This window comes from Pygocentrus nattereri, chromosome 7 (assembly GCF_015220715.1).
Source record: "Pygocentrus nattereri isolate fPygNat1 chromosome 7, fPygNat1.pri, whole genome shotgun sequence".
NCBI lineage: Eukaryota > Metazoa > Chordata > Actinopteri > Characiformes > Serrasalmidae > Pygocentrus > Pygocentrus nattereri.
Window position 1 is genome coordinate 34,566,216 of NC_051217.1, and position 24,607 is coordinate 34,590,822.

The following is a 24,607-nucleotide window of genomic DNA, read 5'->3' on the forward strand; positions in this document are numbered from 1 at the left end:
TGAATGAAATAAAATAAAATAAAACATGCATTCCTATCATGACACACACACACACACACACACACACACACACACACACACACACACACTCTCTCATACCTGTAAACCTTACATTATGCAAAGTGTGTCTTAACAACTTAACAAGCTGTGGGCCCAAAGTTTTTACCCACTTCTATAACCTAAGAATAGCTCCATTAGTCTGCACTGAAGTCCCTGTACACACTTGGAAAAAGATGGTTCCTCAGGGATTCTTTAGGAAAGAAAACGATCCTGTATAGAACCCTGAACACTCAAAGACCACTTGACATAATTAAAAGGTTCTTTGCATTGTGAAAATGCTCTTCAGATTATCCAAATAAAGTGTTACCACAGATGTTTTCAGAACAATGGACTGCCCAACCCAGAGTCCAGGTCTTTTGGGTTTACTTGGTTTGTGAGAAAATGCGACCAACTTCTAAGAAAGAGCTTCAGAGGGGTGGAACATTATCCCTGCAAACTGAAAAATTGAAAGCAAGTCTCCTGAAAAAGAATGTAAGCTGTAAGGAAGGTAAAGAGTGGACACACTAAATACTGACATTATTGCTGTTTTATTCAGTATTACTGCTGTGTTTGCAGAGTTTTAATACGACAAGCAAAATAATATTGAATGAAAAAAATGTATGAATTTTATTTAGTTGTTGAGACTGATGTTAATTATATTTCCTGCTTTTTCCCCCCTGATGCAGAAAAAAGAAGTGAGTGGCATTTGTTTTTACTAGGAATGAAATGAAGGCTGGCCGCTGACTTTTGCACAGTAATGCCTATATATACATTGTTTATTCTGTTTATGATTTCATGGAAAGTGCTGTCTGAGATCTGTGTTGGTGCATTTGCTCTGGTATGCTTTAAACGTCTGTGCGATGAAGTTATCAGAGCAGTTCTGGTGGGACTTCAGTGACGGCCTCAAGCTTTTAATTTCATTCTGTCTGTCTGCCTACGTGTGCACGAGCGCATGGGTTCATGTGTGTGTTTGTTTTCTCACGAGCCTAAGCGGCGTTCCCTTTTTGTGAAAGATGTCATCAAGCAGCACAGTAAGCTGTCATGTTCCTGTACGCACTAATAAAAAGTAGATGAACCTGCGGGGAAAATGGATTGTCTATCAAAGCTCCGTCTAGTATATTTCTTCATTCGTTTGGTTTGTTTATTTATTTTTACCTGTCGTCCCACAGAAGCCGTCGAAAGACCAAATACATGTGTTTTTTTTTTCCTCTTTCTCTGAAAAGATCATTTCCCTGGGTGCGGTGGAGGATGAGAGATACAGAAACCTGGCGGTGAAATTATTTATTGATTTTGCGGCGTAGCTTTTTCGTCCGTGTCCTCTCTGAGTCTTTTGTCAGCGTGGGTGAACTGGGATAAGATTGCTGGAGCATAATGTTTAGCCAAGCTCTATCGGTAGCCATTTAGATTAAGCTGGAGGTTAATGCGAGGGCCATGGGAAGCAAAATAAACAACGGCACTCTGGTTTCTCCAGCAACTTCCTCGCTGCGAAGCTTTGACCAATTCTTCCGGCTCTGGGCACCTCCTTGTTTTTCTTAGTTGGAGCCGTTTTGCTTGATTCTTTCTCCGTCTGATGGTCCTTCATTAGCACTGATCCTCTTACAGTTAGGCAGGTGTTAGGAGTGCCAATCGAACCGTCTGTCTGGCCCATGCGGTTTGTACTGAGCCCACAAGTCCAATAATCGAAGGGGACTCGCTTGGAGGTGCCGCTGTAAGAGTTTTTAAACGGCACACTGAGGACTGCTGAGTAGCAGAAGGCAGGATCAACATTATATGGACCGCTCTGTCCAGGTAGTTCAAGCTACAGACCCGTGTTTAAAAAACAAACGATTAAGAAACAATTAGGTATTCAGGCCTTTAATATTTACAATGAGTGTGTAATAATATATTAAAACCCAATATATTAATTGAGATAGTAATAAGCAAAATATTTACAAAATCATCATTTATAGCGCTGCTGTCGGAAGAAAACCTTGTATCTCCAAAATAGTAACTTTACAGGAGAAGGAGTAAAACATACTTTACTTTCAATGTAAGTCAATGGGACCAGAATTTTTGCCATGTCATTTTGGGTCATTTCTTTTGGGCCATTCATCATAAAATTTACGAATAATGTAAAGAGGAACAGATCCTTTCAAATTATGTCAAAAACTAAAAAAAATAGTAAAATCAATTAAATCAATTAAAATCTTTTTTTTTCTTAATTTTAAAATATTTTTAAAGATCTTTTTTGAAGTTGTGAACTATTCAAAAATGCTGTTTTACATTTTCACCCCTGAAACACTGAGTCTTAGTTCATAGGTGGGGCCTTATTTTAGCCACACCCTTGCATTTTAGATGGCAGTTAGATGCCACTTTTTTGAAGGAAATGTCCCAAACTCTGAAAATCTGTGTAGAACTTTTGTCACAACCAGTGTGGAAGAACCGTCACTACCGTAACACGTTTTCTGCATTTAAATGAATATTTTTGTGTTTTAACAAAAGTATTATGATTTTATGTGTGTGCAGTTGTTCAGAGCTGCGTTTGCTAGTCATGTCCTGGCTAGTGTTTTTGAGTTTTGGTCAAAATTTGTTAAAACAGTCACTTCCAAATCATTCGTAAAGGTTCATGATTGTTATGAATATTTTGGTTGTGACAAAATGTGAGTTTGTCATTCTCTTTAATAAAATGGTTATGGCAGAAGGCATATGGCCACTCAAAGCAAAAGGACTTAAGTCCATGCTAAACAATTACAAAAGCATGTTAAAATGTAACAGTGTGTTGTTCCTTATAACAGGACTAATCGCAACCTTAACTTTCCATCAAGTTCAAATTATAAAGTGCCCCTTCTTACAAACACAAACAAGTTATGCACACAACATTGACAGAATTTCTGTTCTTGTATCAGTGAGCGATGCAATAGAGCCAGAAGTATGTGGACACCCCTCATAGTTATTGAATTTCCACCACACTCATTTCTAACAGGTGTATACAATTGAACACAATCGAACAGTGTTGACAAACATTGGCAGTAGAGGGTTGTACTGAAGAGCTCAGTGACTTTAAACATGGCACTGTCATGAGATGCCACCTTTGCCACAAGTCAGCTTGCAAATTTCTGCCCTGCTAGGTCTGCCCCGGTAAACTGTAAGTGCTATTCATTTAAAATAGACGCATCTGGGTGCAGCGACAACTCAGCCACAAAATGTCTTGCAAACTCAAGGAGTGGGGCTACTGAGTGCTGAAATGTGTAACGTAAAAATCGAGAAACTAGAACGTTTGTATGGCCAAGCAACTGCCCACAAGCCTAGGAACACTCTGTGCAATGCCAGGAAGACACTACCTACCTACTAGTGCCAAACAATACAGTTTGGTGGAGGTGGGATAATGGTCTGGGGCTGTTTTTCAAGGTTTGGGCTAGGCCCCTAAAAGTGAATTGTAATGTTAATGCTACAGCACAAGACATTGCAGAATTATATGCTTTCAAATTGGTGGCAACAGTTTGGAGAAGTCCCTTTCCTGTTCCAGCATGACTAAGCCCCAGTGCACAAAGCAAGACCTACAAAAACATGTTTTGATGAGTTTGGTGTGGAGGAACTCCAGTGGCCTCCACAGAGCCCTGACATCAAGCCCACTGAACACCTTTGGAATTAATTAGAACATAGATTGTGAGCCAGGTCATCTCGTTCAATATCAGCCTCTTGAGTGGAGGCTGTTAGGCCCACGTGGTGGGGTAGGGGTATGAGTTATATTACAAGCTCAACTGTGGGTATGAGGGTCAGGTGTCCACATATTTTTGTCCATATAGGGTAAAATTGAGATTCAATTGTCAAATTACAGCATGCATTTGCTACTGCTGGGGATAGGTATGACTTCTGGGTCAAAAGGAGTTGCTAATGATTTCCAAATTTGACCTAGGCTTCCATGCATTAGCAAAATAATTCCAAGACATGACCCAGATGTGGCCCAGACGTAGATGTGGTTAGAATTATTTTGCTTTCTGGCCTAGTTTGGAATAGCTGTCTTACAGAGTTTCTGCTGTGGAAGTGCTATCTGTTCTATCTCAAGCCAGGTCTTGCTTGTAGACCTCTTCAGTAATGGCCAAGTCAAGAGGCCATTGTAGAAGTGGACTGCAGCAGATCCGACTGGAGATCGAACCGTTAGCACTACAGGAAACATACTAATGCAATAATAACTAATAGAGTGAACCATGTTTTTGCCTCCAGGCAAAAGTGCTCTGAAAGGGCCCTGAACCTGTTTGGCTGTGAGTGGTCAGAGAATAGCTTGAGCTGTCTGGCTCTGTGAGTGCTGCTTTTCGCTGCCGCACAGCTTTGGCTCCAAAAAGCGCTCAGACTCATCAACCATGGGAGAAATCAAGACAGTACGACAGGTGAGCTCACAGACCGGCCTCTCCTGAGCCATTCACAAGCATCAGTGTTTAGAAATGCTACCTGTCTGTCCAGCGGTGTAAGTGAACACGAGAGGGGGTGTGTTATCGTGAAATAACATCACGACTGTGGTTTGGTCACCGTAGATCATCATGATGTTATTGGCGATAACACGCGACATTGAGAGTTTTATTGCTTTTATAGAACAGTTTGAAATGAGTAAAGTAAATGTGTGGTCTGATCTTCAGCGTCTGACCAAATCAGACTGAGCCATAAAACTGCTGCAATATCAAGTTCAGCTCAGTTTTCTCTATTTTTATGTTGTTGTGTTCCAGCCAGTTTGTAAAGCATCTTACAGCCCATTTTGTTCAGCAAATGGTTTTGGGTTCATTTCTAGCTGATTCCAGGTTGTTTAGCTGTTCCTCTCTCTCAGCTGCTGTCTGAAAAGCTGCTCAGCGCTGATTACAGTTTGGGAATTTAGTGTAGCCTCATCTTCAGAGTCTGACCAAATCGGCTCTTGGTCAAATGTGATTTAAAAAGTGTCCATTTTCTGTTTGTGGCAAAGTAAGAAGGAAAAACATTCAAATGGCTTGAGCGTCTATTACAGCTGTGAAAGTCGTTGCTTAGCAACGGCCTTTCAGTGAAGTGATGGTGTTTGTGAAAGACCCGTGATGTTATAGTGAAACAACAGTTAGAACTTCTCAAACAATCAGCTTGCGTGCTCAGAACTTATTTTTGTATAGTATGATATGATATATTGCAATGTTATTAACTGCTTTAATACTACAAATCACAATTTACATATTCAGTTCTATTATTTTTGTTGGTTTTGACTTTCGTGTGTACATTCTGCATCGAAATAAGGAACTTTGCCCAGCATGGCAGAAACAGTGCTGTGCAAAAGTCAAATTGAGCCTTTGCTTTGAGGTTTTGAAAGAAATCATCAGAGATGTTTTTCCAACGTTTGGGCCTAGAAGTTTGTTGCCATTTCAGCTTCTCGTGATGCAGTGGTTATTAGGAGTCCCTTTTTCTTAAACTCAAGTGTTGGAAACTGGAAAAATGAATAACTTGTACTTAATTGCTATTGACTGGAAAATGAATAAACAAAAAATGATCTCTGATTTTGCACAGAACAGCCTAACCTGGAGAAAATAAGCACGCTTGCCTTCTCGCTCAAAACTTTGCTGACTTTGGTCTTTCTATGGTGTGGTAGTTCTTGATGTAGGTTTAATAAATCATGCTTTTATGGATTATAAATTGTTTCCTGAAAAAAATAATAAAATTACTTAAGCAGTGTTGAATTAGCCTGCAGGCCACTGATATTATAGCCTGCTATTTTCAGTAAGCAATATTGCATTGTGGGGCGGCACGGTGGTGTGGTGGGTAGCGCTGTTGCCTCACAGCGAGGAGGGCCTGGGTTCGATTCCCCGGCCGGGCGGCCAGGGTCCTCTCTGTGTGGAGTTTGCATGTTCTCCCCGTGTCTGCGTGGGTTTCCTCCGGGTTCTCCGTTTTCCTCCCACAGTCCAAAGACATGCAGTCAGGCCAATTGGACATGCTAAATTGCCCCTAGGTGTGAGTGTGTGGGTGACTGTCTGTGTCTGTCTGTCTGCCCTGCGATGGACTGGCGACCTGTCCAGGGTGTATCCTGCCTTCCGCCCGAGGACCGTTGGGATGGGCTCCGGCATCCCCCCGCGACCCTGACGGAGAAGCGGCTTGGAAAATGGATGGATGGATGGATGAAATCATTCAAGCCATTGTTTATGCATGGATCGCTACCAGTAGTGGACAGTAATAAAGTAAATGTAATTCACAATAAAACTACTTAAGTTTTTCCATTTTTGGCCAACTTTTTACTTTCACTCCACTACATTTCGAAGTCAAATATCTTACTTTTTACTCTACTACATTAAGCAAATTCTGTCGTTCCTTTTGGTTTCTGTGTATATAAAAATGTAACATTTCAAAAAGGAAAGAAGCGCAAAGCAAGAGCATATATATATAAATAACTTTGTGTAAATAGACCACAATTTAGAAATATGTACACTAAATTAGTTTTTGCTAGTTTATGAACAGACCTACAGATCAATACAGTAAAGGAAACTCATTTGTGAATCTTTTTTTAAAGCACGTTTTTAATTAAACTTAAACTTGTAAGTGAATTAAAAATAAATCTTAAACTGAAACTTTGCTTGTTTGCTTGTGCTTATGATAATTTTAATAGACATCAGCATCACTAATTAATGACATTCTGTTAAAAGACTGGTTTACCAAGAGAGACACTGGAGGATTTTCACCTAAAATGAGTAAATGAAGTGAGTCTTTTTACAAAAACGATCACAGGACATCAGTCATAATTAATCTTTTAGTACTTTTACTTTTGATACTTAAATACATTTGAAGGCAAATACTTTTGTACTTTTCCTCAAGTGGAGGTCTAAAAGGAGGAACTTCTACTTTTACTGGAGTAATATTTTACCTTGGGTATCTCTACTTTAACTCCAGTACATGGTTTGTGTACTTCATCCACCACTGATGACTGCGTCATATCTCTTTAGCTACTGGTCCTTTTTTTTAATGGATAGTTTTTGTATTTTTATAGCTTTTTGTAGGCTAAATGTAGAAATGGATCGGTTACTTAAGAATTGTTAATAACAGCCATACAATTGACAGCATATCATCATATTGCCCACTTCTATGAGAACATTGCTGAAGTGCTTTGTTGTGCCTTTGGAGAAAACAAGTTGAGGTTCTCAAAGCCAAATCAGCTGTTCTAGACATATCATTCTGTGAGCCTTAAGCTCAGTTTGAGAAACATTTCCCACTTGTGTAGTGTGGTGTTCTACCACTCACCAGATAATCTTGCTCTGAAATTGCCTTGCTGTAAATCACTGTTTGGAAAAGTACAGGAGATGTCACAAGGTAATCTCTCTGTGATCTGAGCAGTGGTCCTTGAATATAGATGCAGAATTAGAGCTCCACCTAGTGGCTCAGCAGATACATCACAGCTTACAGATGGATGTGAAAATGTATGCGCTACTAGTGAAATTACACATTTTGTTTTATAAAAAATTTAAAAAAGGTTTATTACATCTCTACATGGAACAAATTTAAATTACAGTTGTTTTTTAATTTGCTGAATTTAACTTATTGGAAAAGTCATTGCCTTCAAACATTCCATGCAGCAAGTTGATAATGTTTCTCTGCTTGAGTTAGATTTTATTTTTCCACTTTTCCTTGCAGAACACTTCTATTTCAGAAATATTCAGGGGTTTCCTTGCATGCACAACATGTTTGAGATTTGAGATCTAACTACAGATGTTCAGTGATGATGTTAATAGTCTGGGGATGGTGAGGACCTTTCCCAAAATGTCCACTTGTCTTTTGTGGGGTAGTTCATGTTGGATTTGATGTACATTGTGGAAGATTGCCTTGTTGTAGTATCCAGCCTCTTTTCTTCCTCATTTTCTACACTCACTGTGGAACATTGGTGATTTGTTGATTGTTAAGGAGGATCCTTTCTTCTATCTGTCTCCAAAACATTACCTGTGCCACTGGCTGCCACATTACTCCAAACCATAATAGATCCACTCCATAGCTTAACAGCTGGCAAGGTGTTCTTTTCATCAAATGCTGCTCCTTTTTTCTCTGAATATACTTTTGGTTGTTGTAGCCAAAGAGTTAAATTTTTACTTCTTCATCCCACAGCAAAAGAATCTAGTGTATCTAGATGTTTTGCATACTTCAGACTTTTGTGGTCGCAAGCATGATTTCTCTCGGATGACTCTGCAACAACACTGCACAGTAGACTGGTTCATCACTATTCCTGCATTAGATATACACCCATCAGGCATAACATTTATGACCACCTCCTTGTTTCTACACTCACTGTCCATTTTATCAGCTCCACTAACTATACAGGTGCACTTTGTAGTTCTACAGTTACAGAATGTATTCCATCTGATTCTCTGATACTTTGTTAGCCCCCTTTTACCCTGCTCTTCAGTGGTCAGGACCCCCATGGACCCTCACAGAGCAGGTGCTACAGAGCAGGTGGATCATTCTCAGCACTGTAGTAGCACTAAAAACTCCAGCAGCACTGCTTTGTCTGATCCACTCAGACCAGAGCAACACACACTAACACACCACTACCACCATCAGTCTTACTGCAGTGCTGAGAATGATCCACCACCCTGCTCTGTGAGTGTCCATGGAGGTCCTGACCTATTTACTAAACTTATTTTTCCCAAAGGATTAAAAGATTTTGAAAGATAACTAGCTGGGTGTTGTATTTGGTCTCGATTACTCGTGCAGTTCCACCTTAAACTCTTCAAACTTAAAACTCTTAAAACTCTTAAGGTTTCCACCTTAAGATTTCCTCATTCATGTTCCCAGTTCCACACTCTACTTACATGTAACACCTTTTTTCTCCACCTGTAATAGGAAGGAAAAAAGAAGTTCGACAAAGAGACTGAGAAGTACTACTCAACCCTGGAGAAGCATTTAAACCTGTCCTCCAAGAAAAAGGAATCATTACTGCAAGAGGTGAGTCAGACATACAAGGGGAAGTCACCTCCTGTTGGTCATAGTTGTTTAAATCCCAAACCTAGACGATCATGATTCAAGGCTCTGTGGAGGAGATCACTTCTGCGTCTCCTGTGCGAGGTGGTACATCCAGTGCTTTTATGAATATGAATCAGAAATACCAGACACACATTCTGTGCACAAGTAAACGACCAGCCTATCATTTAAATAATTTGCCGTCAAAAGCTTCGTCAAAAAAGCAGAAAATGTTTAACTCATTTAAATGACAAAGGTACCTCAGCAGCTTAATATAGTTGAGTTTTGATTCAGTTTTTAGTGTGTCCAATCACTGCCTTTATTACAGCTTGCATTCTTTTCTCAAAACAATTTTTCAAAAAAAATATGCCCTGCATAATTTTCCACACCTCCAATGTTCAGTCTCAGACATTAGTTGCATTTTCTGCTTTGCACAATCCAAGTAATCTCAAATTTAAATGAAAAGTTCAGTTTAATATGCAATGTAGACCACTTTCAAAGGTTTTTTTTTTTCTTTGTCCATATTATACATTGTTGGGAATGTGCTTTCCGTAAACAAGATATTATAAATGCCCCCTATATTAGAGAAATGACAATTTTCCATTACACATCAGCGGTTTTTCTTTCCCAAAGCTTATGTTCAAAACTGTTACACGTATTTACATCATTTGAAAATGAAACTCTTCAAATGCAGACTCATCAGACAATCCTTTACTCCTTATCTCCACATCAGTGGCCAAATTTGACCAAATGCCATGGATGGAAACATTAAACTCAACACAAACAAGCCCAGATGACTTCCTCTCAATCTCCAGGGTAACGCCACTCTTTGTCACTTTGCAGGCTGACACCCAGATTGATAAGGAGAGGCAGCTTTTCTACGATGCCTCGCTGGAGTACGTCTTTAAAATCCAGGAGGTCCAGGAGAAGAAGAAGTTTGAGTTTGTCGAGCCGGTAAGATCTTGTCTTGTGATATTCTACATATGTACATATGTAAGTAACAGGCCTTTAGTTTGGGCCAAAAATGTCAAAACTCAAGCCAATAAGAAAAAAAATGCTCTCAGATTATGTTCATTTTACACCCTATATGAGGATCTAATAGTACCTTAGCACTGATGTGATACTGGGGCACACAGTGACATACAGTATGTGGCCAAAAGTTTTGAACACCCCTCACAATTATTGAGTTTAGGTGTTTAACCCACTCCTATTGCTAACGTGTATAAAATCATAGCCGTGCGATCTCTATACACAAACATCAGCAGTAGAATGGGTCATACAGAAGAACTTGTGGCTTCAAATTTGGCACTGTCATACAAGACCACCTTTGCTATATGTCAGTTTGTGAGATTTTCTGCCCTGCTAGATCTGCCCTAGTCAACTGTAAGTGCTGTTATTGGGAAATGGAAGCGTGTAGCCGCAAGTTAATGCTGCAGCATGCAAAGACATTTTAGACAATTATATGCTACCAACTTTGGGTCAACCGTTTGGGGAGGGCCTTTTGCTGTTCTAGTTTGACTGTGCCGTTGTATACAAAGAAAAGTCCATAAAGACATGATTTGATGCGAGTTAGGAACTCAGTTGGCCTGCACAGAGCCCTGACTTCAACCTTATTGAGCACCTTTGAGATTATCTAGAATGTCAATTGCACACCAGGCTTTCTCGTCTAATATTAGCACCTGAACTCACAAACGCTGTTACTGCATGGGTACAGATTCCCACAGACACACTCCAAAAGCTTGTGGAAACCCTTCAAGAAGAGTGGAGGCTGTTATAGCTGCAAAGGGGGGGCCAACTCCATATTAATGGCTATGGTTTGGGAATGAAATGTCCACCAAGCTCATATAGGTATGATGGTCAGCTGACCACATATGTTTGGCCATATAGTGTATTTAGGACTTCCAGAAGTTGATATTTGTAAATCAAAACCTGATCAGTTCACACCCCTGTCACTTCCTAATTGTGGTGGTGGATCAAACGTGTAAGGCTTTCTGTCCAGCTCCTTAAGATCTAATCCACAGGAGAGTGAGCTACAGATATTTGTTAGCTTCCAGGGATCATTAGGCCATTTTATGCCATATTTCGCTGCTCTTTATTAGGAAGGTTAGTCATCTGACCTCTTACACATTCAAATGCACACATACCGTCCCTGCAGAAATATGCCCTGAAATGGCCAAATGTTGGACATGTTATGCATCATTATGGTAACTGGGCCATCTGGACACTAATGGCTTTCAAACCAACAGCAAGTACATCATCTAGTTTATGAGCATCGGAGTCGTCATCTGTGAAAATCTCAAACTGTTAAAAATCACATCACGTTATTCATTCTGCACCCGCTCTCCACCCCACCATCCCCACCCCACCCCCACCCCACCCCCAACGCTGCACATATGTAGTCACTGATGTATACTGTTTATGTATTCTGTTTGTGTTTGACTCGTGCGTGTTTGTAATATGTGCAGAGCTGCCAGTATAAACCATACTGTGAACATTAAACAAATAATTTGGCAAAAAATCTAATGTACACAGTTTCTGTGGTGAATAGTGAGAGCTTTGTGATGTGGTATCCTACTGACTATACTGTCTTTTGTCTTTGCACTGTTTACTATGCATCTTTTATTACTGCACTGGAAAAGTAGCCCGATAGTGTTTCGTTATACTCTACTACCCTGTATTGTATAATGACAGTAAAGTTGAATTGAATTGAATTTAATTGGTGATTTTTAGAGCCAGGATTATAGTAGTATATTAGTGTTAAGCTAATGGAGAGTCACAGAAACACTTTTTAGCTTTTCTACATTAAACACAGCCAACAGAAGCGTGCACATGGGTCATTCTACAGAAACACCCACTTTTTATCTCTCCATAGGTGTCACTGGTGTTACCAATCCTCACTGGTGTTACACATAATAAAGGTAACACCAGAGACATTTTTAATGAAAAATGCGTTTTACAAAATGACTGCTACAAAGCGTCAAACCACATGTTGTCAGTCATGGAATATCCAGTAAAATATCTCATTTAATAAATTTTTATTCTATTATGTACAGTTACCTGAGAATAAAGTAAGTCACACCAGTGATGTCAGCTAAAAGCTTCATATGAAATTATGAGTTAAAGGAGAAAATCTCTAATAACTGAAAGACACAGTTCACTTACCATGTGCTTTTCTTCATAGAGCCTCAGAAAACAGGTAAAAGAAAGTCAAGTGATGTATATATATTTCTAATATTTATTTGGCATTTGTTTTCTTTGTCATTTGATTGAAATATTCCATAGGCCGTATAGATTATTGCAGTTAAAATAGCAGAAAAACGTGTTTTGTTCTTCAAAACATGACCTCAGCCTTACACATTTACACACTTCTGTGGTGCTTAGAATTACATATGATTAATTTAAAAACCAGTATTGCTAAATTGAGGCTCAAGCAGGTGGAATTGTTAAAATAATGCATTGTTTTATTTTAAAATCTAAATAAATTGTAACCCTAACATGTTTTTTAAGTGTAATATATCTGTAAACGCTAGGGACACAAAAACATACGTTTCTGTAGAATGACCCAAATACACGACATTCCTTGTTTACTTTGACAGTTGTAACAGACATATTATTTTACTTTGCAGCAGTTTTACAGTGATAACTGGTACAGAGCTGTTTTTCATTTCAAACATCTGACTGAAATGCACTGGTCAGGCACTCACTTGTAATTACAGTCAGTGACATATCTAGAACATCTAAAAGGCCAAATCAAAGCATGATTGGTTGATTCCTCTGTTAGTTCCCAGTTATGCTGGTCATTGATCTGATATGTTAGGCCTTCTGTTCAGCTTCTGAAGTCCTAACCAGTTAGTAACTGCATAAAACTGAGAAAATAAAAATTATTGTATGTTTTCCTTTGGGTGTTAAACGTCTTGTTTCCAACTAGAGCTGAAGTGAAATAAGAGTATCACTACAATGCTTGCAAATTAGAAATACAACAAGCAAGATTAATGTGGTATAATATAGTCTAAAAAAAATAAGCATGTATTATTATTTTTTTATTTCACAGAAATCATTAGACCTTTTATGAAGGCCTCGGATGTTGTCAATGAGCCAAAATGATGCTTGTTGACCAAAGGTCTAGTGATGTAATTTGTAATGGATTTGTCTGATTTATATGGAATAAAATATCGGTGGAATTTCCCCAGATGAGCTGAGATAGCCTGAGTCTATAATTAAATGGGTCAAAACAAACCAGACACTTTGATCTAAAGGGCCCAAATCATGGAAAAATGACTTTTTCCTCTTTTTTCCTGTTTTTAAAAAAGAATTTGATGTAGTATGTAAACATTATCATAGTTTTAAAAAATACCACTCACCACCAGTCCAAAGCTTCAAAAACAGCAGTTTTTGATTTCATTGTTTTTTCACAAATCACAAAAAGATCACAAAAAGTAATGGATTTATACACCAATCAGGCATAACTTTAAGACCATCTCCTTGTTTCTATGCTCATTGTCCATTTTATCAGCTCCAGTGTGTTGTGCTGGTGCAAGTGGATCAGATACAGCAGTGCTGCTGGAGTTTTTAAACACTCACTGTCCACTCTATTAGACACTCCTACCTTGTCAGTCCACCTTGTAGATGTAAAGTCAGAGACAATACCTCATCACAGGACACTGCCTATAGGACACTGTTGGCTTATTGGATATTTTTGGTTGGTGGACTATTCTCACTCCAGCAGTGACACTGAGGTGTTTAAAAACTCCAGCAGCACTTCTGTGTCTGATCCACTCAGACCAGCGCAACACACACTAACACAGCACCCCCACATCAGTGTTACTGCAGTGCTGAGAATTATCCACCACCCAAGTAATACCTGCTCTGTGAGGGTCTATGGAGGTCCTGACCATTGAAGAACAGGGTAAAAGGGGGCTAATAAAGTATCAGAGAAACAGATGGACTACAGTCTGTAACTGTAGAACTACAAAGTGACCCTATAGAGTAAGTGGAGCTGATAAAATGGATAATGAGTATAGAAACATCTGTGTGCCTGATCGGTGTACACATCTGCCTGTAGGAGTTAAGCTCCGCCCATCCACACTGAAGTTATAAAGAGTGTTTCAGCAGAGTTAATTTACACACAGTTGTATGCAAACTTTTGGGCACTCCTGTTCAGATAGGAATGAAATGAAGTTAACACGTCCTCTACAGAGACTTCTGCGTATTTCTGTTTAATTGCTGAATGTTGTATATTGGGGAGGCCTATACAAAAGTTATGGCACCTCCCCAGGTAAAACTAATCTACTTTGAATAAGACTATAGAAGTTAATTAACACCAGAATTATTACCTGACAGACTACCAGCATTGCATTGCAGTCACTCAAATTGCACCACCTCCCCAGATAAAACTAATCCAGCTCAAATGTGGCTTTATATGTTCTGATGTGCTTTCACATCTCAGCAATAAAATGCTGGTCCTGTAAATCTGAAAGGGCTTTTGTCTGCATGTGTGTGTGTGTGTGTGTTGGAGAGAGTTTGTCAGCGCTAACATCTTAAGTGCAAGACTTTAACAGGAAGCATTACATTCTCAGGTATTAAGAGGCTAAGAGCGTCAGATGGAAACTAAGTGGCTCTTGAGCCCTCTTGTTTGTTTACATCCTCTGACAGGGAGTCTGGCAAATGCATAGCGAAGGCGTAAATCTCCTGGCCGCGCGAGCCGGGCCTGCTATGTGACGGAGCTCGACCTTGCTTGCGGTAAAAATGGCCGTGAATTAGGTGACTCATCCATGTCATTAAGCATATTTATGCGAGCACTTTCCAAACTGTGAGTATGGGTTCGATATGGGGCAGAGAATGTTCTAGGCTGAGTGTGACAGGAGCAGTGTTTATCGCCCCGTGCTGGAGAAGCCTCTCTAACCATCCCTCAAAGGAGGCCACACGAGCCAGCCTAATCTGCAGACTCATGGAGCTGCAGTAGCAGCTTTAAAGCTTTACTTAAATTTTGCTGTCTGAGCCATCATTGCTATTGTGTCTTACCACAGCAGTTACTGATGAAGTCCCAACCAGTAGTTAACCCTTACGATTTGTACACATCTGCTTATGCAGAGTTTCTTCCGAAATCAAAGGTCGTAATAAGGAGTTGGTCAGCCTTTGCTGCATTGACAGCCTCTACTCTGCTGGGAAGGGTTTACATTAGATGCTGGAACATGGCTGTGAGGTTCTGAATGCATTTATTCACAGGAACATTGGTGAGGTCAGGTAGGGGAGAGCAACGTGCAACCTGGCGCAATTAGTTTTTTTTGCTAAGTGATTTTAAAAGTACTGGATTTTTATACTAGCTACAAATCAAAATATGAACTTTGTTTCCAGCTAATGTTATGATGGTAACAGACAATTCTGTGTTGTTTAAACCAGACAGCCTTTCCAGCCTAAATATAGAAATATATGGATCATTCTACAGAATTGGTTCAAAGTCAGAGTTCAAAACACATTTGACCAAAACTTTACCAAATATTTTGATTTCAAAAATAATTAAAAAGTATTTTGCAGTTTGAACTCATTTCAAAAATGGTCCATATGCATCAAAATAAATATGATTACTAAAAAATGGTAAATTTATATTTGACCTTTAAGTAGAACAATAAATACCAAAGAGATTAAACTAAAATTTGGTTTATTTGCATATTGTGCTCTTTTAAATTCTAGCCCTGCCCTCTTTGGTTTCATGCACAGTCTTGGTTTTCTCTCAAGCAGCAGCAAACAGTGATTGTTTGGTCTAGTGTGGGCTATGAATGTGAAAACTTTGTCACAAGCAAGGAAAGTTGGAAATCGGTGCTACATATTGGCTGTGTTTACATGCAGAGATGTTTGCCAATCTGATTGAATACATTCTGATTATAGATTAAGACTGAAGTGTTTATGCTCACTGTCCTGAACAATTTTACGGAAAATCTCAGTTTACGTGCACACTACAAGTAATCTGCTCCAGAAAGAAATGCATGCATAGAGAACCGCTTAGTGCAGATGTTACCATGGCAACAAGCATCACATGAGTTTAATGAGCAGCAGTGAGCAGTGCTTGTTTCTAATGACTTTAAAATGATGTCAGACTCAGGAAAATGCACTTATTATACAAATGTACTTATTAAAGAAGGCAGAGTGGGCATACTTTCACTACGACGTGACGTACATGAACAGAGCGGACTTAAACTTTCCCCAATGTAATCAGATACAGCCATTTACATGGATATTATTCTTCTATTTAATGTATTACCCACAGGATTACCCACCTCGTTCAATCGCATAACAATTGCTTTCTGAATGGCCTCAATTAGACTAGACTATTATCAGACTGCATGTAAACGTGGCTATTAACAAACTATCAGTTCCTGACATGTTAAGCCCTCAGTTCAATCCTAAGCAGTAGGAGAGCTTGCTTAGCTGTATCTACCCAGACAATACAGAAAGAAAGGCAGATTGGACAGTGCTCCTTTGAGCGTTTTTGTTTTCCCAACCAAAACTTAACAGTTAACAGCACTATAATACTTACAGAAATAGAGTACAACAAGAATGATGATTCTATTAAATAAAAATTACAGACATACATATTTTTATTTCACAAAAACTTTTCGCCTAGGAAGCCCTGAGGGCGCCCCTCTCAGGCAGCTTCATGAGGAGTCACCTGGAATACTTGTTGGGAGCCTTGTTTGCTGCTGAAGACTACTTGCCAGGAGAGCACTTTCAAAAAGCATTTTTAAAAAGTAACATTTTCTTTTATTTTAAGCATATGTAAAAGCATACATACCAGAATTCTGGACCGCTTGTTGTTCTGATGAAGTTCAAGAAAATGTTGCTTGCTGGGGTAAGTGGAAAAATGGATGGTTTAGTTATCAAGCAAAGAACCTCTTGTGTCTGCCACTGAATTTATCGGTTATAGCTGGAAGGCAAAGCTGAATTTATAGAAAAACATCCATGTGCTTTGAAGTCTTCTTCGTGATTGGGTTCAGGAAGAGCTGCATGTATCCCCTTGCTTGCTGGTGATGCCCTTATGCATGAGTGCCAGAGAGAATCTGGTTTATGAGAAGGAAAGTGAAACATTACACTGGCCACTTTATTGAAAACATCTATATTGTAGCTCCAGTTAGAGTTTGTGGTTTGTTAGCTGTCCTCTAATCCTTCATCAGTGGTCACCACCCAAATAATGTTTGGCCAACAGCAGTGCTCTGGTCAGAAGCCCTGGTGATTGAGATTAGAGGGCAGCTCATGCATTTTACAGCAACAGATGGGCTGCAGTTGTAACTGTACCTTGAGTTGTATAAATGGACCTGTGAAGTAAGCGGAGCTCGAAAAGTGGTTTTGAGATGTATCTAGATCAAATTCCTGTGTGCACACATTCTTCTCAGCTTGTAAACATTTATGTCAGACATGCATTATTGTGCCTTGAGCTATTAAACTATGACGGATATGAGCAGCGTGAAGTGAAAACTCCAGGAACCTCACTGTTCACTTTGTACAAGGAAAGATTTCTGGCACAGCCACATCCACACACCTCATCTTGATGTGGAGTGATTCAGATGTGTCCCATATCTACTGTATACATAGTTCTGGGTATAAGTGGGAGACCCTTTATTTATTTATTTAATTTCTATTAAAAATGGCCATTAAGCACAGGTTTCTCATTTTTTAGCATCAAGAAAAAGGCAGAAAACAAGTTATTTGTCAGACATTGTGCTAAATATAACATCAAACTAAATATAAAAACAATGTTTACATTATATCAGTCTCAGTATCTCATGGTCCAAATAAAGCCAGTTATAAATGTGCATTAAATTTACATTAAATCTCATGAATTCACATAGGCCTGTGACCATTCTTACATCATCACTTACTTATACTTAAGTACTTATACTTAACTTTAATTTAAGAAGACTACAGTTATTTAGGCTTACTATAAAAACCTTTTATAGTCATTTAATTTCCGCAACAAGCATAATATGAACGGAGTGTGTCGGGTGGAGTAATTTACTAATAAATGTAAATAAAAAATAGTAAGCATTAGAGGGCATCGCAGGTAATGTTTATTTGTTAGCTATGTAGTTGTGCATGTCTGCACACAACAGCACAGTGTGTCATTTCCACAGTACAACCAGTATAAGCTACTAAGTGGTTGGTGTAGTGTAGCGGGTAACACCCCTGCCTTCTACGCTGTAGACTAGGGTTCAATCCCCCACCTGGGTAAGCACCCTACACTTTACCAATAAGAGTCCTTGGGCAAGATTCCTAATACTACCTTCGCCTACTTGTGTGATCAAATTGTAAGTCGCTCTGGATAAGAGTGTCAACCAAATGCCGTAAATGTAAATAAATCTAAGTAAACTAGCTAGGATGCCAGACAGCTAATCAGCCAGTTTGGCCTGTTTGACCACATTAGGATTGAATATTAATAGTTGGGATGCAATAAACAAGTAAAGACCATTTTACCAAATTAAACCATTAATTGCATTTTAATTTATTGATATTTGAAGATGAACATGAAGTCCACATCTCAAATGTCCACTTTTGAGTGTTTAATTGCAGATGTCCTGTTCTGCAAAGAGGTGGTCTCTGACTTTTGGATGTCTGCATGTACATATCTGTATGTTAGGGGTGCATCAATAAACATGGCTTTTGCACCACAGGAAAATAAGTGGTCAATACAAAAGTAAAAAAAATGACATTTTATTACATCTGTGGCGGTTTTGTGGTTTTGTGAATGTATCCGTATTTGTTCAAAATATTTATCTTAATATGAATAAACATCCCAGTAGGAGGGGTGCACCCTGTGACCCTTTTTAAATTCAGTTCTGCTGTTTCAAGTTCTTTGCAGCTAAAAGGATTTATTGATTTGTTTATTTATTTATTTAGGCAAGTGATTCCTTATTTAAATGGCATTAATTAAATAAATAAAGTACTAAATTGAAAGGAAGAGGCATCTGGCTGTTTGTCACGATGAGTCACTTATAGTTATGCTAAAATATTTTGCTATTAGATGCAGCAGCATTCAAATGCAGCGCGAGTGCACGTACCTGAGTTATTTACATCATAAAAGTGCAACACAAATTGGTTAAAAAAAAAAAGAAGAAAAAAGAAGAATAAGTTGGCCGACTGTTCTTCACATGTTCGGAGCAAGAAGCTGCTCTGAGCATTTGGTCTTAACTGATTCCTGTTGTGCATCCATATGTGATGTCAAACATATATTATACTGTCTGAAATGGACCTATTGTTGTTTGTTTCAGCTCCTCGCCTTCTTGCAGGGTCTGTTCAATTTCTACCATGAGGGATATGAACTGGCCCATGAGTTTGAACCCTACAAGCAGCAGCTTCAGTTCAACCTACAGAATGTAAGAACACGTCTCAGTGCAGCAACTTCAGCTTTTCTTGCTGCAGCTATTTTAATAATATAAACAAACAATAAGAGGTGATTCAAAAAGATTCATTTGATTTCAAAGCACCATATTTTTACAACCATAAGGTCCCTAGGAACCAATCACAGAATCACAGCACAATTGAAAGAGAGGGGGTTATAGAGTTTCTGACTGTCAGTGGGAGATGCCACCTTTCAGTCTGAGAGGAGATGCGACTCCTGAACAGAAAGTGTTCTGCATTCTCCACTTCAATAAGAGTGAATCTGTCATAATTGTGATTTTCATCGGCAGTGAATCTCCAACAGCTCAGCGTTCATTGTTGGTTCCACAACGCTGGATGATCCCCAAAATCGCACTGAAAGAGCCGTGAGTGCAGCAACTCCCGACGTGCTCAATCGAGCATGGGATGAGTTTGACTATGGCATTGATGTTGTCCATGCACCTGGAGGAGGTTCATACTGAGCACTTGTACAATTACATAATAAAGTTTATGCTCATTTAAACCATATACAGTTTACCGCATTGATCTGTAATGATTTACAATCATTTGGAAATTGGATGGATCTTTTAGAATCACCCGGTATTTTAAAGTGTCTAAATTAGATTTTGTGTAAACTGTTTCTTTAACAAATCTATGTATGTGCGACATAGAATGTCCTCTTCTTTCCTTCCCTGTAGAGCTGTAGATTTGTGCCTGCCTGCTTGGTATTCTTCTGCGTGGCAGCTTAAAAGCATCATATGCTGTCAGAGAAAAGATGACACGACTGCTGACATGACAGCTTTCTGTCACTTTTCTAAAATGCAGCTGTCTGTGCCTGTGTGTGTGTGTGTGTGTGTGTGTGTGTGTGTGTGTGTGTGTGTGTGTGTGTGTGTGTGTGTGTGTTTGAAGGCAAGGAACAACTTTTTGAGCACCAAGCAGGAGGTGGAGAAGTTGATGAAGAGAGTGAGATCAGCAGATCAGGACCAGAAACCCCCCGGCCAGTGGACTATGGAGGGGTACCTCTATGTCCAGGAGAAAAGTGAGTCTCTCTCTCTTTCTGTCTCTCTCTCTTTTTCTCTCTCCCTGAATTCCCAAAGCATGCATTTTGAAAACAGTGGAACTCTTACTGCAGTCAGCAAAGGTATGACTGGAGAATAAAGGAGCAGCATTTGATGAGAGCAACACCTTGCCTACTGTAATGAATGCAGGTCTATAATGACTCTATTGTGCTTTGTGGCTTTGGGACAGCCAGTGGGACAGGAAGCATGACATAGGTAGATGGAAGAATGCATTCCATTAACTATCAGCGAACTCTGGAAGCAAATGAAAAACGATCAGTTACGAAACCGAAGCTGAAAAGAGGCTGGCTTCTACAGCGGGACAATGGTCCGAAAAATACTTGAAAATCTAACATGCATTACTTTAAGAAATGCAGTCTGAAGCTTTTGGAATGGCCCATGTAGTCCCCTGACTTCGTCATTTTCAGAATATACTGTGCGTGCAGGATGGCCCAAGAATACCACAGAACTAGAGAAGCGTTCTGCAGAGAAGAGATGGTGAAAGTTCCTATAACAAGAATTAAGAGACTCCTAGCTGGCTACAAATAGGATTTGCGAGCTGTGATATCTTCCAAAGGAAGTGTTAGTAAGTACTCACTTAGTGTGGTGCCTAAACTTTTGCCCATGCCACAATTACCAATTAATTTTTTGTTATTTTGTAAGTTAATCGAATGTAAATAATTGCATTAGCATTTGCAGAAATTGTGTATTTCTTACATGCATGAATGCACTAATAGATTTAGCCCCAAAATAATTGGATACATTCCTTACAGTTAATGTACATGAAAGTGAAGAACGTTTTTTTTTTTTTATTCTAAGCTAAATGATCAGTTTGCGTTGTGACATGATCAATCATTGTCCTCTTTTATGGCATCAGGCAGAGAAATATTCTCCTTCTCTTTACCTCCCTCCCTCTCTCTCAGTGCCAGAGGACAGGAAAACCATCATTTTTCCAAGCACTAATGTTTGGTCACAGTTATGGTCAACAAGCAACGAGTTGCCGTTTCTCAGGCTTCTGCAAATGCCGCATGGCAAAAGTGCATTTCAATCGGCTTTGATGTGTCTGTCCTTTCATCTGTTTTAATTCTCCTCACTGTGGCCCTTTTAAGGCCGCATCTCTGCTTTCATGTACCCTCAAACAGCAAAGGAAATGGCAAAATAAGAGCTTTATCTGAAGGGCTAAACATTGATTTATCTGGTTTGATTATGAGTGTACTTTTAGTTACGTCTCCTGTGAACTGGACACTGGGAAAGAGGAACAGTGCCCCCTGCTGGAGTGCAGGTTACTGTGTAGAAATGTCTGTATGGAGCATATTTTGTCTGTACTGTAGTATTGTTAGTTAGTTTTTTTTTTTTTTTCCTGTTTTTTTCTGTTTTGACCACAAAAGCTAGGCAATTCAAACTATATTTCAAAGGGCCCATATCATGGAACACCAAATTGAGTCCATAACACCCATATACACTATATCCATATATATATATATATATATATATATATATATATATATCCAAAGGTATTCACTCACCCATCCAGATCATTGAATTCAGGTGTTCAAATCACTTCAATGACTACAGTGATATAAAACCAAGCACATTGGCCTGCAGACTGCCTCTACAAACATTTGTGAAAGAATGGGTTGCTCTTAGGAGCTCAGTGAATTCCAGCGTGGTACCGTGATAGAATGCCACCTGTGCAACAAGTCCAGTTGTGAAATTTCCTCACTGCTAAATATTCCACAGTCAACTGTCAGTGGTATTATAACAAAGTGGAAGCAATTGGGAACGACAGCAACTCAGCCACGAAGTGGTCGTCCACGTAAAATGGCAGCACGGGGTCAGCAGATGCTGAGCTGCATAGTGCGCAGAGGTCACTAACTTTCTGCAATTGCTACAGATCTCTAAGCTTCATGTGGCCTTCAGATTAGCCCAAGAACAGTGTATAGAGAGCTTCATGGAATGGCTTTCCATGGCTGAGCAGCTGCATCCAAGCCTTACATCACCAAGTGCAACGCAAAGCTTCGAATGCAGTGGTGTAAAGCGCCACCACTGGACTCTAGAGCAGTGGAGATGTGTTCTCTGGAGTGACAAATCACGCTTCTCCATCTGGCAATCCGATGGATGAGTCTGGGTTTGGTGGTTGCCAGGAGAACCGTACTTGTCTGACTGCATTGTGCCAAGTGTAGTGTAAAGTTTGGTGGAGGGGGGATTATGATGTGGGGTTGTTTTTCAGGAGTTGGGCTCAGCCCCTTAGTTCCAATGAAAGGAACTCTTAATGCTTCAGCAGACCAAGAGACTTTTGGACAATTTCATGCTACCAAATTTGTGGTGAACCAGTGCACAAAGCAATGTCCATAAAGACATTGATGAGTAACTTTCGTGTGGAAGAACTTGACTGGACTGCAGAGTCCTGACCTCAACCTGATAGAACACCTTTGGGATGAATTAGAGAATTAAGAATGGGACGTCACTCAAGTTCATATGTGTGTGAAGGCAGACGAGCCAATACTTTTGGCAATATAGTGTATGAAAACCAGGCTGCAAAAAAATATAACATTTGTGGTGTCCAACAGATGTGTTGACAAACAGTTCTGGGTTTGGATTAGTAACCATGCCATATTGCACTGTCCAGTGGAAACAATTTCAGACATATAAGTGCAATTGTATGCAAAGGTTTGAACACCTCTCCACTCTAATGACATATTTTGATGATTTTCTATGTGTCCCACATCCTCTACAGGGAACATATTTTATTTTTCAGCAAATTGATGTGGAGAATTCACCTTTACTGCTGCCTTCACTGCAGTGGTCTTCAGTTCCTGCTTGATCTTGGGAATTGTATGTTCAGTTTTGCATGCTCGATTGGATTGAGGTCAGGTGATTGACTGGATCATTGCTGAGAAATCCACTTCAATCCAAGGAAGACACTGTGAAGCTCCATCCAAAGAGTTTTGAAACATTTGGCTGAATCTGAGCTGATAATATAGCCCTATACACTTCATCCTGCTTTTGTCAGCAGCATTACATACTAGGGAACCAGTTCCACTGACAGTCATACATGCCCATGCCATACTTGGCAGATAAGGTGGTTTGCTTTGGGCCAAGATCATTTCCCTCCTCTTCACTCATTTCCTCCCACCATTTGGGTACAGATCAATGTCCCAGAACTGTATGCATGTGAGGTTTTTTTTGGCAAACTCTAATCTAATCTGGTGTTCCTGCTAACCAGTTGTTTATATCTTGTCATAAACCATTGGAAAGCAGTTTTTTTCACCAGAGAGAGAATTCTTCTGTCTTCCATCACAGTAGTTTTGCATGGTCTTCTTGGCCTTTTGGTGTTTCTGAGCTCACCAGTGAGTTATTTCTTTTTTAAGAATGTACCAAATAGTTTTTTTGGCCACCCAATCTTTTTGCTCTCTCTAATGGCTTTGTTTTGATTGTTTTCAGCTTAGTGGCTTGCTTCACTGGCAGTCTCCATTCCTTGCACTTCATAGTAAGAATGAACACCAATTCCAGATCTCTCTTGAAATCAGCCCTAGACCTTTATCTATAATGATGGAATTACACCAATTGCCCAGCAACCAATTGTCTGATTTTTTTAGAGAGCCTAAAAGAGGTGGGATATGTATGAAAATGGCTGTATTTCCTGAACTATTCACCCGATTTGGAAAGAAATAGCCTAAAGTAAAAGATCTGAACTTTGAGCTCATTTTCATTGTTTACTTTTGGCCACCTTATGATTTGGTAGAGAGTTTAAAATGCTGATGTCCAAATATCTACAAATCTTCTGACTGTATGATGTGGTTGTGCCGGGAATGGGTGGAGCTAAGCTAAGAGTTAATTTGGGAAAATATTGATATTAGATTACAAAAAACATTGAAATGGTCTTCTTTTGTGTCTTTTTTTCCTTTTTTGACATAATTTGAAAAAAGTAGTTGCCTGTTATGTCGTCTCAAAATGTCAAGATGACCGGATCAACAGAATTGGTCCAAAATTGCTTGGGGCGTGGGGACGTTTGTCCATTTACTTCCATTAAAAGTTAAGATTGTTTTTTCTTCTCATGTAAAGTTACATTTTTGGATACATATATCACAGCTGTTGGAAGAAAACCTTGTATCTCAATTTTTGTAGTTTAACAGTTTTTGACATAATTTGAAAATGCCTTTTGCTCTTCACATTGTTTGTAAATATCATGATGAATAGACCAAATGAAATGACCTAAA

General features: G+C 39.3%; 1 protein-coding gene across 4 annotated transcripts in view; it reads left to right on the plus strand.

The window, feature by feature from the left end:
- Positions 1–24,607, plus strand: part of LOC108429891 (rho GTPase-activating protein 42) — a 182,803-nt gene that overhangs the window by 115,705 nt on the left and 42,491 nt on the right. For all 4 annotated transcript variants that reach the window (XM_017701956.2, XM_017701957.2, XM_017701958.2 and 1 more), the window contains exons 5-8: positions 8,845–8,946; positions 9,805–9,915; positions 19,221–19,325; positions 20,239–20,368. In XM_017701956.2, the coding sequence (XP_017557445.1) occupies positions 8,845–8,946; positions 9,805–9,915; positions 19,221–19,325; positions 20,239–20,368 (448 nt within the window). The remainder of the gene's footprint in view (positions 1–8,844; positions 8,947–9,804; positions 9,916–19,220; positions 19,326–20,238; positions 20,369–24,607) is intronic.